This window comes from Entelurus aequoreus, linkage group LG14 (genome assembly GCF_033978785.1).
Source record: "Entelurus aequoreus isolate RoL-2023_Sb linkage group LG14, RoL_Eaeq_v1.1, whole genome shotgun sequence".
NCBI classification, from domain to species: Eukaryota; Metazoa; Chordata; class Actinopteri; order Syngnathiformes; family Syngnathidae; genus Entelurus; species Entelurus aequoreus.
Window position 1 is genome coordinate 36,169,666 of NC_084744.1, and position 20,914 is coordinate 36,190,579.

Genomic DNA, 20,914 nt, shown 5'->3' on the forward strand with positions numbered 1-20,914 from the left:
TCTAGTCTTAAATGGTAAATGGGTTGTACTTATATAGCGCTTTTCTACCCCTTTTCAAGGTACTCAAAGCACTTTGACAGTAGTTCCACATTCACCCATTCACACACACATTCACACACTGATGGCGGGAGCTGCCATGCAAGGCGCTAACCAGGACCCATCAGGAGCAAGGGTGAAGTGTCTTGCCCAAGGACACAACGGACGTGACTAGGATGGTAGAAGGTGGGAATTGAACCAGTAACCCTCAGATTGCTGGCACGGCCACTCTCCCAACTTCGCCACGCCGTCCCTTAGACTTAGATTGTTACATCTAGTCTTAGACTTAGATTGTTACATCTAGTCCTAGACTTAGATTGTTACATCTAGTCTTAGACTTAGATTGTTACATCTAGTCCTAGACTTAGATTGTTACATCTAGTCTTAGACTTAGATTGTTACATCTAGTCCTAGACTTAGATTGTTACATCTAGTCTTAGACTTAGATTGTTACATCTAGTCCTAGACTTAGATTGTTACATCTAGTCTTAGACTTAGATTGGTCACATCTAGTCTTAGACTTAGATTGTTACATCTAGTCCTAGACTTAGATTGTTACATCTAGTCTTAGACTTAGATTGTTACATCTAGTCCTAGACTTAGATTGTTACATCTAGTCTTGGACTTAGATTGTTACATCTAGTCCTAGACTTAGATTGTTACATCTAGTCTTAGACTTAGATTGTTACATCTAGTCCTAGACTTAGATTGTTACATCTAGTCTTAGACTTAGATTGTTACATCTAGTCCTAGACTTAGATTGTTACATCTAGTCTTAGACTTAGATTGGTCACATCTAGTCTTAGACTTAGATTGTTCACATCTAGTCTTAGACTTAGATTGTTACATCTAGTCTCAGACTTAGATCGGTCACATCTAGTCTTAGACTTAGATTGTTACATCTAGTCTTAGACTTAGATTGTTACATCTAGTCCTAGACTTAGATTGTTCCATCTAGTCTTAGACTTAGATTGTTACATCTAGTCCTAGACTTAGATTGTTACATCTAGTCTTAGACTTAGATTGTTACATCTAGTCCTAGACTTAGATTGTTACATCTAGTCTTAGACTTAGATTTTTACATCTAGTCCTAGACTTAGATTGTTACATCTAGTCTTAGACTTAGATTGTTAAATCTAGTCCTAGACTTAGATTGTTACATCTAGTCTTAGACTTAGATTGGTCACATCTAGTCTTAGACTTAGATTGTTACATCTAGTCCTAGACTTAGATTGTTACATCTAGTCTTAGACTTAGATTGTTACATCTAGTCCTAGACTTAGATTGTTACATCTAGTCTTAGTCTTAGATTGGTCACATCTAGTCTTAGACTTAGATTGTTACATCTAGTCCTAGACTTAGATTGTTACATCTAGTCTTAGACTTAGATTGTTACATCTAGTCCTAGACTTAGATTGTTACATCTAGTCTTAGACTTAGATTGGTCACATCTAGTCTTAGCCTTAGATTGGTCACATCTAGTCTCAGACTTAGATTGTTACATCTAGTCCTAGACTTAGATTGTTACATCTAGTCCTAGACTTAGATTGGTCACATCTAGTCTTAGACTTAGATTGTTACATCTAGTCTTAGACTTAGATTGGTCACATCTAGTCTTAGACTTAGATTGGTCACATCTAGTGTTAGACTTAGATTGATCACATCTAGTCTTAGACTTAGATTGGTCACATCTAGTCTTAGACTTAGATTGGTCACATCTAGTCTTAGACTTAGATTGGTCACATCTAGTCTTAGACTTAGATTGGTCACATCTAGTCTTAGACTTAGATTGGTCACATCTAGTCTTACACTTTGATTGTTACATCTAGTCTTAGACTTAGATTGGTCACATCTAGTCTTAGAATTAGATTGGTCACATCTAGTCTTAGACTTAGATTGTTACATCTAGTCTTAGACTTAGATTGGTCACATCTAGTCTTAGACTTAGATTGTTACATCTAGTCTTAGACTTAGATTAGTCACATCTAGTCTTAGAGTTTGATTGTTACATCTAGTCTTAGACTTAGATTGGTCACATCTAGCGTTAGACTTAGATTGGTCACATCTAGTCTTAGACTTAGATTGGTCACATCTAGTCTTAGACTTAGATTGGTCACATCTAGTCTTAGACTTAGATTGGTCACATCTAGTCTTAGACTTAGATTGGTCATTGTGTTAGCATTGAGGTATTGTGTGGTAATACCAATTCTGCCACACAATGTGTGACAATGTGTGTGTTTGAGTGTGTGTTTGCGTGTGTATTGACGTTGTGTTTGCGTGTGTATTGACGTTGTGTTTGCGTGTGTATTGACGTTGTTGTTTTTGAGTGTGTATTGACGTTGTTGTTTTGGAGTGTGTATTGACGTTGTGTTTGGGTGTGTATTGACGTTGTGTTTGCGTGTGTATTGACGTTGTTGTTTTTGAGTGTTTATTGACGTTGTTGTTTTTGAGTGTGTATTGGGGTTGTTGTGTTTCAGTGTGTATTGACTTTGTTGTGTTTGAGTGTGTATTGATGTTGCTGTTTTTGAGTGTATTTTGGGGTTGTGTTTGAGTGCGTATTGACGTTGTTGTGTTTGATAGTGTATTGACATTGTGTTTGAGTGTGTATTGACATTGTTGTGTTTGAGTGTTTATTTTGGTTGGGTTGTTGTGTCTGAGTGTGTATTTACATTGTTGTGTTTGAGTGTGTATTGACATTGTTGTGTTTGAGTGTTTATTTTGGTTGGGTTGTTGTGTCTGAGTGTGTATTTACATTGTTGTGTTTGAGTGTGTATTGACATTGTTGTGTTTGAGTGTTTATTTTGGTTGGGTTGTTGTGTCTGAGTGTGTATTTACATTGTTGTGTTTGAGTGTGTATTGACATTGTTGTGTTTGAGTGTTTATTTTGGTTGGGTTGTTGTGTCTGAGTGTGTATTATATTGTTGTGTTTGAGTGTGTATGGACATTGTTGTGTTTGAGTGTTTATTTTGGTTGGATTGTTGTGTCTGAGTGTGTATTTACATTGTTGTGTTTGAGTGTGTATTGACATTGTTGTGTTTGAGTGTTTATTTTGGTTGGGTTGTTGTGTCTGAGTGTGTATTTACATTGTTGTGTTTGAGTGTGTATTGACGGTGTTGTGTTTGAGTGTGTATTGACGGTGTTGTGTTTGAGTGTGTATTGACGGTGTTGTGTTTGAGTGTGTATTGACGGTGTTGTGTTTGAGTGTGTATTGACGTTGTTGTGTTTGAGTGTGTATTGACGGTGTTGTGTTTGAGTGTGTATTGACGGTGTTGTGTTGGAGTGTGTATTGACGGTGTTGTGTTGGAGTGTGTATTGACGGTGTTGTGTTTGAGTGTGTATTGACGGTGTTGTGTTTGAGTGTGTATTGACGGTGTTGTGTTTGAGTGTGTATTGACGGTGTTGTGTTGGAGTGTGTATTGACGGTGTTGTGTTTGAGTGTGTATTGACGGTGTTGGGTTTGAGTGTGTATTGACGGTGTTGTGTTTGAGTGTGTATTGACGGTGTTGTGTTTGAGTGTGTATTGACGGTGTTATTTTCCTCATGTCAGGGAGTTCAGCCACTGGAAGGTGAACAGCTTGGCCACAGAAAAGCGAGACCTCTTCAAAGCGTCTTCACCTTTAGCACCAGAGTTCTTACGCAACCTGCGGTTGCTGGGGCGACGGCCAACCTTACAGCTGATCAACGAAAACCTCATCAAGAAGTACGGGACTCACTTTCTGGCCTCGGCTACTTTAGGAGGTAAGAAGAGCTTTTACACTCCAATAATAATCAAGTGTGCTACCACTTCGGTGAGGAATTCTTATTTTGCTTAAAGTCTGCAGAGAGAAGCAAACATCTTAGACCATGTCCACACCTTACACCATGTCCACACCTTAGACCATGTCCACATCTTAGACCATGTCCACATCTTGGACCATGTCCACACCTTACACCATGTCCACATCTTAGACCATGTCCACACCTTACACCATGTCCACATCTTAGACCATGTCCACACCTTACACCATGTCCACATCTTAGACCATGTCCACACCTTAGACCATGTCCACATCTTAGACCATGTCCACACCTTACACCATGTCCACACCTTACACCATGTCAACACCTTACACCATGTCCACATCTTAGACCATGTCCACACCTTACACCATGTCCACACCTTAGACCATGTCCACATCTTAGACCATGTCCACACCTTACACCATGTCCACACCTTAGACCATGTCCACATCTTAGACCATGTCCACACCTTACACCATGTCCACATCTTAGACCATGTCCACACCTTACACCATGTCCACATCTTAGACCATGTCCACACCTTACACCATGTCCACACCTTAGACCATGTCCACATCTTACACCATGTCCACATCTTAGACCATGTCCACACCTTACACCATGTCCACACCTTACACCATGTCCACATCTTAGACCATGTCCACACCTTACACCATGTCCACACCTTAGACCAGACCTGGGCATTGTACGGCCCGCGGTTGCGCATCCCTGTCCGGCCCGCGTGAGGCCAATCATAAATTACAAAATAAATTTCAAAAAGTATCTACGTCGAGTGTGCAATACAACGGTGCTGCTTTTGTTTTGAAAAGCGTTATTTGTATTACTTCCGTGTGGACGTAAGCGCGTGTGCGATTGTGAGTGAATTGAACGGCGCAATAACAAATTACAAAATAAAGTTTAAAAAACATCTATGTCTTGCGCGCAATACAACTGTGCTGCTTTTATTTTGAAATGTGTTATTTATGCCGTATGTCCGGAGGGAACCTGTGAGTGAAGGTGCATAGAGACAAGTGATGAGACGCTAAAAAGAGAAAAGTTGATGACGAATGGCGTGTTTTGGACTGGCAAGTATTTCTTTACATAAATTAATGGTAAAGCCGTGTGCTTAATTTGTGGTACACAGCTTGCTGTGTTTGAATATCATTTTAATCGCCACTACACGAAGAAACACGAGGGAAAATACCGGAATGTGTCTGATGAAGCGCGCGCAAGGGAGGCTGATGCGTTGATGGTAAAACTGCAAACCCAACAAGGACTTTGTGCCATATTTCACACCCCCAGAGATGCAGCCGTCAGGACAAGTTTCGTCATTTCTCACAAAAGCGCCAGAAAAAGGGAGGCGTTTTCTGACGGAGAGTTTATTAAGGAGTGCTTATTGGACTTTGTTGCGCTGTATGCCCGCATGGACTGTTTTTCGCTAACTTTGGATGAGATCTGTGATGTACGTGACACCTCCAGCTGCTCTTCTTTTTACGTGGGATAACTGCAGACTTTCAAATCACGGAGTAGCTGGCAACCATGCAGTCAATTAAAGAGACAACCACAGGTAATGACTTGTTCACATAGGTAAATGCGTGTTGGGACATGTTAGGACTGAAATGGGACAAGCTGGCAGGTGTGACAATCTAATCCACTTTATTTACATAGCACATTTAAACAACAAAATGTTTCCAAAGTGCTGCACAACAATATTACAAACAATATTCAAATATTATCCTTAGCTCCACCAATGACTGAATAAAAAGAAAAAACAATTACATATAAAACCAATATAAAAAACAATATAAAATAAATATGATTAAAAACTATTTTTAACAACAGATGGTTGTCCAAATCTGATGGGGAAAAATGTTGGATAATGCAGGATAAAGTGACCATCAAAAGCAATCTGCTTTTGTATAAAGTTAAGTTAGGTTAAATTAAATTATTATTATTATCATCATTATGATTCATCTTACGGTATATCAAAAATAATATTGAGCAAAATTTAATTGAAATATTGTCGTGTGGCCCTCCAGCAGTGCTCGGGTTGCTTATGCGGCCCCCGGTGAAAATTAATTGCCCACCCCTGCCTTAGACCATGTCCACATCTTAGACCATGTCCACACCTTACACCATGTCCACACCTTAGACCGGCAACCTTTACCACTCAAAGAGCCATTTTGGCAAGTTTCACAAATTAAAGAAAGTAATGGGAGCCACAAAAAAAAATTTAAAATTTAAAATGAAAAACACAGCATACAAAGCTTAAATGCTTTGTGCTATGTTAACCAGGGGTCTCCGACACACGCACCGGCACGCACTTTAATGTGGAAATTTGATGTTAGTGCAGCCCGCGAGTTTTGAATGAATGGCGCTTGATAGCGTCATACTTGCCGACCCTCTCATTTTTCCCGGGAGACTCCCGAATATCAGAGCCTGATGACATTGCATTTGGCGCCCTCTACAGTCTGCCCTAACAGTGTACCTGCTCGACCACACGTAGAATGCAATTTCAGCTTGCTCACGTAAGTGACAGCAAGGCGTACTACCTCAGCAGCCACACATCTTACACTGACGGTACCAATACCCAGAATCCCATGCAGCCCTAACTCTTCCGCTCAACCAACGCACGGAGAGGGGGGGTTGATGTGTGGGGGGATTTGGTGGTAGCGGGGGGTCGGCATGTATGTAGCTGAGCCGCATCAGAGTGGTCAAGGAGCTCCGGAGCCGCGGGTTGCCGACCCCTGTCTTAGACCATGTCCACACCTTACACCATGTCCACACCTTACACCATGTCCACATCTTAGACCATGTCCACACCTTACACCATGTCCACATCTTAGACCATGTCCACACCTTACACCATGTCCACATCTTAGACCATGTCCACACCTTACACCATGTCCTTACCTTACACCATGTCCACACCTTACACCATGTCCACACCTTAGACCATGTCCACATCTTAGACCATGTCCACATCTTAGACCATGTCCACACCTTACACCATGTCCACACCTTAGACCATGTCCACATCTTAGACCATGTCCACACCTTACACCATGTCCACATCTTAGACCATGTCCACACCTTACACCATGTCCACATCTTAGACCATGTCCACACCTTACACCATGTCCACACTTTAGACCATGTCCACATCTTACACCATGTCCACACCTTACACCATGTCCACACCTTAGACCATGTCCATATCTTAGACCATGTCCACACCTTACACCATGTCCACATCTTAGACCATGTCCACACCTTACACCATGTCCACACCTTACACCATGTCCACACCTTACACCATGTCCACATCTTAGACCATGTCCACACCTTACACCATGTCCACACCTTAGACCATGTCCACATCTTAGACCATGTCCACACCTTACACCATGTCCACACCTTAGACCATGTCCACATCTTAGACCATGTCCACACCTTACACCATGTCCACATCTTAGACCATGTCCACACCAACACAGATACTTAACAAACACATCTTAGACCATGTCCACATCTTAGACCATGTCCACACCTTACACCATGTCCACATCTTAGACCTTGTCCACATCTTAGACCATGTCCACACCTTACACCATGTCCACATCTTAGACCATGTCCACATCTTAGACCATGTCCACACCAACACAGATACTTAACAAACACATCTTAGACCATGTCCACACCTTAGACCATGTCCACACCTTACACCATGTCCACATCTTAGACCATGTCCACACCTTACACCATGTCCACATCTTAGACCATGTCCACATCTTAGACCATGTCCACATCTTAGACCATGTCCACACCTTACACAATGTCCACATCTTAGACCATGTCCACACCTTACACCATGTCCACACCTTAGACCATGTCCACATCTTAGACCATGTCCACATCTTAGACCATGTCCACACCTTACACCATGTCCACACCTTACACCATGTCCACATCTTAGACCATGTCCACACCTTACACCATGTCCACACCTTAGACCATGTCCACATCTTAGACCATGTCCACATCTTAGACCATGTCCACATCTTACACCATGTCCACATCTTACACCATGTCCACATCTTAGACCATGTCCACACCTTAGACTATGTCCACACCTTAGACCATGTCCACATCTTAGACCATGTCCACATCTTAGACCATGTCCACACCTTACACCATGTCCACATCTTAGACCATGTCCACACCTTAGACCATGTCCACACCTTAGACCATGTCCACATCTTAGACCATGTCCACATCTTAGACCATGTCCACACCTTACACCATGTCCACACCTTACACCATGTCCACATCTTAGACCATGTCCACACCTTACACCATGTCCACACCTTAGACCATGTCCACATCTTAGACCATGTCCACATCTTAGACCATGTCCACACCTTACACCATGTCCACATCTTAGACAATGTCCACACCTTACACCATGTCCACACCTTAGACCATGTCCACACCTTAGACCATGTCCACACCTTACACCATGTCCACACCTTACACCATGTCCACATCTTAGACCATGTCCACATCTTAGACCATGTCCACACCTTACACCATGTCCACACCTTACACCATGTCCACACCTTACACCATGTCCACATCTTAGACCATGTCCACATCTTAGACCATGTCCACACCTTACACCATGTCCACACCTTACACCATGTCCACATCTTAGACCATGTCCACATCTTAGACCATGTCCACACCTTACACCATGTCCACACCTTACACCATGTCCACATCTTACACCATGTCCACACCTTACACCATGTCCACATCTTAGACCATGTCCACATCTTAGACCATGTCCACACCTTACACCATGTCCACACCTTACACCATGTCCACATCTTACACCATGTCCACACCTTACACCATGTCCACACCTTAGACCATGTCCACATCTTAGACCATGTCCACACCTTACACCATGTCCACACCTTAGACCATGTCCACATCTTAGACCATGTCCACACCTTACACCATGTCCACATCTTAGACCATGTCCACACCAACACAGATACTTAACAAACACATCTTAGACCATGTCCACATCTTAGACCATGTCCACACCTTACACCATGTCCACATCTTAGACCTTGTCCACATCTTAGACCATGTCCACACCTTACACCATGTCCACATCTTAGACCATGTCCACATCTTAGACCATGTCCACACCAACACAGATACTTAACAAACACATCTTAGACCATGTCCACACCTTAGACCATGTCCACACCTTACACCATGTCCACATCTTAGACCATGTCCACACCTTACACCATGTCCACATCTTAGACCATGTCCACATCTTAGACCATGTCCACATCTTAGACCATGTCCACACCTTACACCATGTCCACATCTTAGACCATGTCCACACCTTACACCATGTCCACACCTTAGACCATGTCCACATCTTAGACCATGTCCACATCTTAGACCATGTCCACACCTTACACCATGTCCACACCTTACACCATGTCCACATCTTAGACCATGTCCACATCTTAGACCATGTCCACACCTTACACCATGTCCACATCTTAGACCATGTCCACACCTTACACCATGTCCACATCTTAGACCATGTCCACATCTTAGACCATGTCCACATCTTAGACCATGTCCACACCTTACACCATGTCCACATCTTAGACCATGTCCACACCTTACACCATGTCCACACCTTAGACCATGTCCACATCTTAGACCATGTCCACATCTTAGACCATGTCCACACCTTACAGCATGTCCACACCTTACACCATGTCCACATCTTAGACCATGTCCACACCTTACACCATGTCCACACCTTAGACCATGTCCACATCTTAGACCATGTCCACATCTTAGACCATGTCCACATCTTACACCATGTCCACATCTTACACCATGTCCACATCTTAGACCATGTCCACACCTTAGACTATGTCCACACCTTAGACCATGTCCACATCTTAGACCATGTCCACATCTTAGACCATGTCCACACCTTACACCATGTCCACATCTTAGACCATGTCCACACCTTAGACCATGTCCACACCTTAGACCATGTCCACATCTTAGACCATGTCCACATCTTAGACCATGTCCACACCTTACACCATGTCCACACCTTACACCATGTCCACATCTTAGACCATGTCCACACCTTACACCATGTCCACACCTTAGACCATGTCCACATCTTAGACCATGTCCACATCTTAGACCATGTCCACACCTTACACCATGTCCACATCTTAGACAATGTCCACACCTTACACCATGTCCACACCTTAGACCATGTCCACACCTTAGACCATGTCCACACCTTACACCATGTCCACACCTTACACCATGTCCACATCTTAGACCATGTCCACATCTTAGACCATGTCCACACCTTACACCATGTCCACACCTTACACCATGTCCACACCTTACACCATGTCCACATCTTAGACCATGTCCACATCTTAGACCATGTCCACACCTTACACCATGTCCACACCTTACACCATGTCCACATCTTAGACCATGTCCACATCTTAGACCATGTCCACACCTTACACCATGTCCACACCTTACACCATGTCCACATCTTACACCATGTCCACACCTTACACCATGTCCACATCTTAGACCATGTCCACATCTTAGACCATGTCCACACCTTACACCATGTCCACACCTTACACCATGTCCACATCTTACACCATGTCCACACCTTACACCATGTCCACACCTTAGACCATGTCCACATCTTAGACCATGTCCACACCTTACACCATGTCCACACCTTACACCATGTCCACATCTTAGACCATGTCCACACCTTACACCATGTCCACATCTTAGACCATGTCCACACCAACACAGATACTTAACAAACACATCTTAGACCATGTCCACATCTTAGACCATGTCCACACCTTACACCATGTCCACATCTTAGACCTTGTCCACATCTTAGACCATGTCCACACCTTACACCATGTCCACATCTTAGACCATGTCCACATCTTAGACCATGTCCACACCAACACAGATACTTAACAAACACATCTTAGACCATGTCCACACCTTAGACCATGTCCACACCTTACACCATGTCCACATCTTAGACCATGTCCACACCTTACACCATGTCCACATCTTAGACCATGTCCACATCTTAGACCATGTCCACATCTTAGACCATGTCCACACCTTACACCATGTCCACATCTTAGACCATGTCCACACCTTACACCATGTCCAGACCTTAGACCATGTCCACATCTTAGACCATGTCCACATCTTAGACCATGTCCACACCTTACACCATGTCCACACCTTACACCATGTCCACATCTTAGACCATGTCCACACCTTACACCATGTCCACACCTTAGACCATGTCCACATCTTAGACCATGTCCACATCTTAGACCATGTCCACATCTTACACCATGTCCACATCTTACACCATGTCCACATCTTAGACCATGTCCACACCTTAGACCATGTCCACACCTTAGACCATGTCCACATCTTAGACCATGTCCACACCTTAGACCATGTCCACACCTTACACCATGTCCACACCTTAGACCATGTCCACACTTTAGACCATGTCCACACCTTAGACCATGTCCACATCTTAGACCATGTCCACATCTTAGACCATGTCCACACCTTACACCATGTCCACATCTTAGACCATGTCCACACCTTACACCATGTCCACACCTTAGACCATGTCCACATCTTAGACCATGTCCACATCTTAGACCATGTCCACACCTTACACCATGTCCACATCTTAGACAATGTCCACACCTTACACCATGTCCACACCTTAGACCATGTCCACACCTTAGACCATGTCCACACCTTACACCATGTCCACACCTTACACCATGTCCACATCTTAGACCATGTCCACATCTTAGACCATGTCCACACCTTACACCATGTCCACACCTTACACCATGTCCACACCTTACACCATGTCCACATCTTAGACCATGTCCACATCTTAGACCATGTCCACACCTTACACCATGTCCACACCTTACACCATGTCCACATCTTAGACCATGTCCACATCTTAGACCATGTCCACACCTTACACCATGTCCACACCTTACACCATGTCCACACCTTACACCATGTCCACATCTTAGACCATGTCCACATCTTAGACCATGTCCACACCTTACACCATGTCCACACCTTACACCATGTCCACATCTTACACCATGTCCACACCTTACACCATGTCCACATCTTAGACCATGTCCACACCTTACACCATGTCCACATCTTAGACCATGTCCACACCTTACACCATGTCCACACCTTACACCATGTCCACATCTTAGACCATGTCCACACCTTACACCATGTCCACATCTTAGACCATGTCCACATCTTAGACCATGTCCACACCAACACAGATACTTAACAGACACATCTTAGACCATGTCCACATCTTAGACCATGTCCACACCTTACACCATGTCCACATCTTAGACCTTGTCCACATCTTAGACCATGTCCACACCTTACACCATGTCCACACCTTACACCATGTCCACATCTTAGACCATGTCCACATCTTAGACCATGTCCACACCAACACAGATACTTAACAAACACATCTTAGACCATGTCCACATCTTAGACCATGTCCACACCATCACAGATACTTAACAAACACATCTTAGACCATGTCCACACCTTACACCATGTCCACACCTTAGACCATGTCCACATCTTAGACCATGTCCACATCTTAGACCATGTCCACACCTTACACCATGTCCACATCTTAGACAATGTCCACACCTTACACCATGTCCACACCTTAGACCATGTCCACACCTTAGACCATGTCCACACCTTACACCATGTCCACACCTTACACCATGTCCACATCTTAGACCATGTCCACATCTTAGACCATGTCCACACCTTACACCATGTCCACACCTTACACCATGTCCACACCTTACACCATGTCCACATCTTAGACCATGTCCACATCTTAGACCATGTCCACACCTTACACCATGTCCACACCTTACACCATGTCCACATCTTAGACCATGTCCACATCTTAGACCATGTCCACACCTTACACCATGTCCACACCTTACACCATGTCCACATCTTACACCATGTCCACACCTTACACCATGTCCACATCTTGAACCATGTCCACACCTTACACCATGTCCACATCTTAGACCATGTCCACACCTTACACCATGTCCACACCTTACACCATGTCCACATCTAAGACCATGTCCACACCTTACACCATGTCCACATCTTAGACCATGTCCACATCTTAGACCATGTCCACACCAACACAGATACTTAACAGACACATCTTAGACTATGTCCACATCTTAGACCATGTCCACACCTTACACCATGTCCACATCTTAGACCTTGTCCACATCTTAGACCATGTCCACACCTTACACCATGTCCACACCTTACACCATGTCCACATCTTAGACCATGTCCACATCTTAGACCATGTCCACACCAACACAGATACTTAACAAACACATCTTAGACCATGTCCACATCTTAGACCATGTCCACACCATCACAGATACTTAACAAACACATCTTAGACCATGTCCACATCTTAGACCATGTCCACATCTTAGACCATATCCACATCTTAGACCATGGCCACACCAACACAGATACTTAACAAACACATCTTAGACCATGTCCACACCTTACACCATGTCCACATCTTAGACCTTGTCCACATCTTAGACCATGTCCACACCTTACACCATGTCCACATCTTAGACCATGTCCACATCTTAGACCATGTCCACACCAACACAGATACTTAACAAACACATCTTAGACCATGTCCACACCTTAGACCATGTCCACACCTTACACCATGTCCACATCTTAGACCATGTCCACACCTTACACCATGTCCACATCTTAGACCATGTCCACATCTTAGACCATGTCCACATCTTAGACCATGTCCACACCTTACACCATGTCCACATCTTAGACCATGTCCACACCTTACACCATGTCCACACCTTAGACCATGTCCACATCTTAGACCATGTCCACATCTTAGACCATGTCCACACCTTACACCATGTCCACACCTTACACCATGTCCACATCTTAGACCATGTCCACACCTTACACCATGTCCACACCTTAGACCATGTCCACATCTTAGACCATGTCCACATCTTAGACCATGTCCACACCTTACACCGTGTCCACATCTTACACCATGTCCACATCTTAGACCATGTCCACACCTTAGACCATGTCCACACCTTAGACCATGTCCACATCTTAGACCATGTCCACATCTTAGACCATGTCCACACCTTACACCATGTCCACATCTTAGACCATGTCCACACCTTAGACCATGTCCACACCTTAGACCATGTCCACATCTTAGACCATGTCCACATCTTAGACCATGTCCACACCTTACACCATGTCCACACCTTACACCATGTCCACATCTTAGACCATGTCCACACCTTACACCATGTCCACACTTTAGACCATGTCCACATCTTAGACCATGTCCACATCTTAGACCATGTCCACACCTTACACCATGTCCACATCTTAGACAATGTCCACACCTTACACCATGTCCACACCTTACACCATGTCCACACCTTAGACCATGTCCACACCTTACACCATGTCCACACCTTACACCATGTCCACATCTTAGACCATGTCCACATCTTAGACCATGTCCACACCTTACACCATGTCCACACCTTACACCATGTCCACACCTTACACCATGTCCACATCTTAGACCATGTCCACATCTTAGACCATGTCCACACCTTACACCATGTCCACACCTTACACCATGTCCACATCTTAGACCATGTCCACATCTTAGACCATGTCCACACCTTACACCATGTCCACATCTTAGACCATGTCCACACCTTACACCATGTCCACACCTTACACCATGTCCACATCTTAGACCATGTCCACACCTTACACCATGTCCACATCTTAGACCATGTCCACATCTTAGACCATGTCCACACCAACACAGATACTTAACAGACACATCTTAGACCATGTCCACATCTTAGACCATGTCCACACCTTACACCATGTCCACATCTTAGACCTTGTCCACATCTTAGACCATGTCCACACCTTACACCATGTCCACACCTTACACCATGTCCACATCTTAGACCATGTCCACATCTTAGACCATGTCCACACCAACACAGATACTTAACAAACACATCTTAGACCATGTCCACATCTTAGACCATGTCCACACCATCACAGATACTTAACAAACACATCTTAGACCATGTCCACATCTTAGACCATGTCCACATCTTAGACCATATCCACATCTTAGACCATGGCCACACCAACACAGATACTTAACAAACACATCTTAGACCATATCCACATCTTAGACCATGTCCACATCTTAGACCCTGTCCACATCTTAAACCATGTCCACACCAACACAGATACTTAACAAACACATCTTAGACCATGTCCACATCTTAGACCATGTCCACATCTTAGACCATGTCCACACCAGCACAGATACTCAACAAACACATCTTAGACCATGTCCACATCTTAGACCATGTCCACATCTTAGACCATGTCCACACCAACACAGATACTTAACAAACACATCTTAGACCATGTCCACATCTTAGACCATGGCCACACCAACACAGATACTCAACAAACACATCTTAGACCATGTCCACATCTTAGACCATGTCCACATCTTAGACCATGTCCACACCAACACAGATACTTAACAAACACATCTTAGACCATGTCCACATCTTAGACCATGTCCACACCAACACAGATACTTAACAAACACATCTTAGACCATGTCCACATCTTAGACCATGTCCACACCAACACAGATACTTAACAAACACATCTTAGACCATGTCCACATCTTAGACCATGGCCACACCAACACAGATACTTAACAAACACATCTTAGACCATGTCCACATCTTAGACCATGGCCACACCAACACAGATACTTAACAAACACATCTTAGACCATGTCCACATCTTAGACCATGGCCACACCAACACAGATACTTAACAAACACAGTTATGTCTACGTTTGGGTCTCTTGTCCACATGGCATTGCATACTTTTGTCCTTAAAAACACATACTTTTCTCCTTTAAGTTAAACATCCAACCACATCTCTCAGATGTCTAACATTCAACCTCATCTCTCAGATGTCTAACATCCAACCACATCTCTCAGATGTCTAACATCCAACCACATCTCTCAGATGTCTAACATCCAACCACATCTCTCAGATGTCTAACATCCAACCACATCTCTCAGATGTCTAACATCCAACCACATCTCTCATATGTCTAACATCCAACCACATCTCTCAGATGTCTAACATCCAACCACATCTCTCAGATGTCTAACATCCAACCACATCTCTCAGATATCTAACATCCAACCACATATTTCAGAAGTGTAGCATCCAACCACATCTCTCAGATGTCTAACATCCAACCACATCTCTCAGATGTCTAACATCCAACCACATCTCCCAGATGTCTAACATCCAACCACATCTCTCAGATGTCTAACATCCAACCACATCTCTCAGATGTCTAACATCCAACCACATCTTTCAGAAGTGTAGCATCCAACCACATCTCTCAGATGTCTAACATCCAACCACATCTCTCAGATGTCTAACATCCAACCACATCTCTCAGATGTCTAACATCCAACCACATCTCTCAGATGTCTAACATCCAACCACATCTCTCCGATGTCTAACATCCAACCACATCTCTCAGATGTCTAACATCCAACCACATCTTTCAGAAGTGTAGCATCCAACCACATCTCTCAGATGTCTAACATCCAACCACATCTCTCAGATGTCTAACATACAACCACATCTCTCAGATGTCTAACATCCAACCACATCTTTCAGAAGTGTAGCATCCAACCACAGCCCTTGGGTTGTTTTTCAATCAGCCGGCTCCTAATGAGCTCTACTTATCGGGTGGCGAAAGGATGGAAAGGATGGAAAAGAGGAAAAGGGGAAAAGAGGAAAAGATGGATCAAGCTGACAAGTTTCGATTCATGTGTCGACTTTATTGGATTCCTTGTTGCTTCTTCTCTGGTCTTGGAAGATGGAAGGAAGTCACAAAACACGACTGTCTGCCGTATCGACACAACCCTCAGCTCACCAATGATAAATCACAAGTCCTGCATCTTACATTCCAGCAACATCCTGGCTGGTCCTCACTTGCTACACTTCACTTCACACACCAACATGTGGCTGGTCCTCACTTGGTACACTTCACTTCACACACCAACATGTGGCTGGTCCTCACTTGGTACACTTCACTTCACACACCAACATGTGGCTGGTCCTCACTTGGTACACTTCACTTCACACACCAACATGTGGCTGGTCCTCACTTGCTACACTTCACTTCACACACCAACATGTGGCTGGTCCTCACTTGCTACACTTCACTTCACACACCAACATGTGGCTGGTCCTCACTTGCTACACTTCACTTCACACACCAACATGTGGCTGGTCCTCACTTGGTACACTTCACTTCACACACCAACATGTGGCTGGTCCTCACTTGGTACACTTCACTTCACACACCAACATGTGGCTGGTCCTCACTTGGTACACTTCACTTCACACACCAACATGTGGCTGGTCCTCACTTGGTACACTTCACTTCACACACCAACATGTGGCTGGTCCTCACTTGGTACACTTCACTTCACACACCAACATGTGGCTGGTCCTCACTTGCTACACTTCACTTCACACACCAACATGTGGCTGGTCCTCACTTGCTACACTTCACTTCACACACCAACATGTGGCTGGTCCTCACTTGCTACACTTCACTTCACACACCAACATGTGGCTGGTCCTCACTTGGTACACTTCACTTCACACACCAACATGTGGCTGGTCCTCACTTGGTACGTTTCACTTCACACACCAACATGTGGCTGGTCCTCACTTGCTACACTTCACTTCACACACCAACATGTGGCTGGTCCTCACTTGGTACACTTCACTTCACACACCAACATGTGGCTGGTCCTCACTTGCTACGCTTCACTTCACACACCAACATGTGGCTGGTCCTCACTTGGTACACTTCACTTCACACACCAACATGTGGCTGGTCCTCACTTGCTACACTTCACTTCACACACCAACATGTGGCTGGTCCTCACTTGGTACATTTCACTTCACACACCAACATGTGGCTGGTCCTCACTTGCTACACTTCACTTCACACACCAACATGTGGCTGGTCCTCACTTGCTACACTTCACTTCACACACCAACATGTGGCTGGTCCTCACTTGGTACACTTCACTTCACACACCAACATGTGGCTGGTCCTCACTTGCTACACTTCACTTCACACACCAACATGTGGCTGGTCCTCACTTGGTACACTTCACTTCACACACCAACATGTGGCTGGTCCTCACTTGCTACACTTCACTTCACACACCAACATGTGGCTGGTCCTCACTTGCTACACTTCACTTCACACACCAACATGTGGCTGGTCCTCACTTGCTACACTTCACTTCACACACCAACATGTGGCTGGTCCTCACTTGGTACACTTCACTTCACACACCAACATGTGGCTGGTCCTCACTTGGTACACTTCACTTCACACACCAACATGTGGCTGGTCCTCACTTGCTACACTTCACTTCACACACCAACATGTGGCTGGTCCTCACTTGCTACACTTCACTTCACACACCAACATGTGGCTGGTCCTCACTTGCTACACTTCACTTCACACACCAACATGTGGCTGGTCCTCACTTGCTACACTTCACTTCACACACCAACATGTGGCTGGTCCTCACTTGCTACACTTCACTTCACACACCAACATGTGGCTGGTCCTCACTTGCTACACTTCACTTCACACACCAACATGTGGCTGGTCCTCACTTGCTACACTTCACTTCACACACCAACATCCTGGCTGGTCCTCACTTGCTACACTTCACTTCACACACCAACATCCTGGCTGGTCCTCACTTGGTACACTTCACTTCACACACCAACATGTGGCTGGTCCTCACTTGCTACACTTCACTTCACACACCAACATGTGGCTGGTCCTCACTTGCTACACTTCACTTCACACACCAACATGTGGCTGGTCCTCACTTGCTACACTTCACTTCACACACCAACATGTGGCTGGTCCTCACTTGCTACACTTAACTTCACACACCAACATGTGGCTGGTCCTCACTTGCTACACTTCACTTCACACACCAACATGTGGCTGGTCCTCACTTGCTACACTTCACTTCACACACCAACATGTGGCTGGTCCTCACTTGGTACACTTCACTTCACACACCAACATGTGGCTGGTCCTCACTTGGTACACTTCACTTCACACACCAACATGTGGCTGGTCCTCACTTGCTACGCTTCACTTCACACACCAACATGTGGCTGGTCCTCATTTGGTACACTTCACTTCACACACCAACATGTGGCTGGTCCTCACTTGCTACACTTCACTTCACACACCAACATGTGGCTGGTCCTCACTTGGTACATTTCACTTCACACACCAACATGTGGCTGGTCCTCACTTGCTACACTTCACTTCACACACCAACATGTGGCTGGTCCTCACTTGCTACACTTCACTTCACACACCAACATGTGGCTGGTTCTCACTTGCTACACTTCACTTCACACACCAACATGTGGCTGGTCCTCACTTGGTACACTTCACTTCACACACCAACATGTGGCTGGTCCTCACTTGGTACACTTCACTTCACACACCAACATGTGGCTGGTCCTCACTTGCTACACTTCACTTCACACACCAACATGTGGCTGGTCCTCACTTGCTACACTTCACTTCACACACCAACATGTGGCTGGTCCTCACTTGCTACACTTCACTTCACACACCAACATGTGGCTGGTCCTCACTTGCTACACTTCACTTCACACACCAACATCCTGGCTGGTCCTCACTTGGTACACTTCACTTCACACACCAACATGTTGCTGGTCCTCACTTGCTACACTTCACTTCACACACCAACATGTGGCTGGTCCTCACTTGCTACACTTCACTTCACACACCAACATGTGGCTGGTCCTCACTTGCTACACTTCACTTCACACACCAACATGTGGCTGGTCCTCACTTGGTACACTTCACTTCACACACCAACATGTGGCTGGTCCTCACTTGCTACACTTCACTTCACACACCAACATGTGGCTGGTCCTCACTTGCTACACTTCACTTCACACACCAACATGTGGCTGGTCCTCACTTGCTACACTTCACTTCACACACCAACATGTGGCTGGTCCTCACTTGCTACACTTCACTTCACACAACAACATGTGGCTGGTCCTCACTTGGTACATTTCACTTCACACACCAACATGTGGCTGGTCCTCACTTGCTACACTTCACTTCACACACCAACATGTGGCTGGTCCTCACTTGCTACACTTCACTTCACACACCAACATGTGGCTGGTCCTCACTTGCTACACTTCACTTCACACACCAACATGTGGCTGGTCCTCACTTGGTACACTTCACTTCACACACCAACATGTGGCTGGTCCTCACTTGCTACACTTCACTTCACACACCAACATGTGGCTGGTCCTCACTTGCTACACTTCACTTCACACACCAACATGTGGCTGGTCCTCACTTGCTACACTTCACTTCACACACCAACATGTGGCTGGTCCTCACTTGCTACACTTCACTTCACACACCAACATCCTGGCTGGTCCTCACTTGGTACACTTCACTTCACACACCAACATGTGGCTGGTCCTCACTTGCTACACTTCACTTCACACACCAACATGTGGCTGGTCCTCACTTGCTACACTTCACTTCACACACCAACATGTGGCTGGTCCTCACTTGCTACACTTCACTTCACACACCAACATGTGGCTGGTC

At 44.9% G+C, this 20,914-nt stretch overlaps 1 protein-coding gene across 3 annotated transcripts in view; it reads left to right on the top strand.

Moving 5' to 3' along the window:
- brinp2 (bone morphogenetic protein/retinoic acid inducible neural-specific 2) overlaps positions 1–20,914 on the top strand; it is a 255,555-nt gene that overhangs the window by 100,764 nt on the left and 133,877 nt on the right. For all 3 annotated transcript variants that reach the window (XM_062069746.1, XM_062069745.1, XM_062069747.1), the window contains one exon: positions 3,584–3,774. In XM_062069746.1, the coding sequence (XP_061925730.1) occupies positions 3,584–3,774 (191 nt within the window). The remainder of the gene's footprint in view (positions 1–3,583; positions 3,775–20,914) is intronic.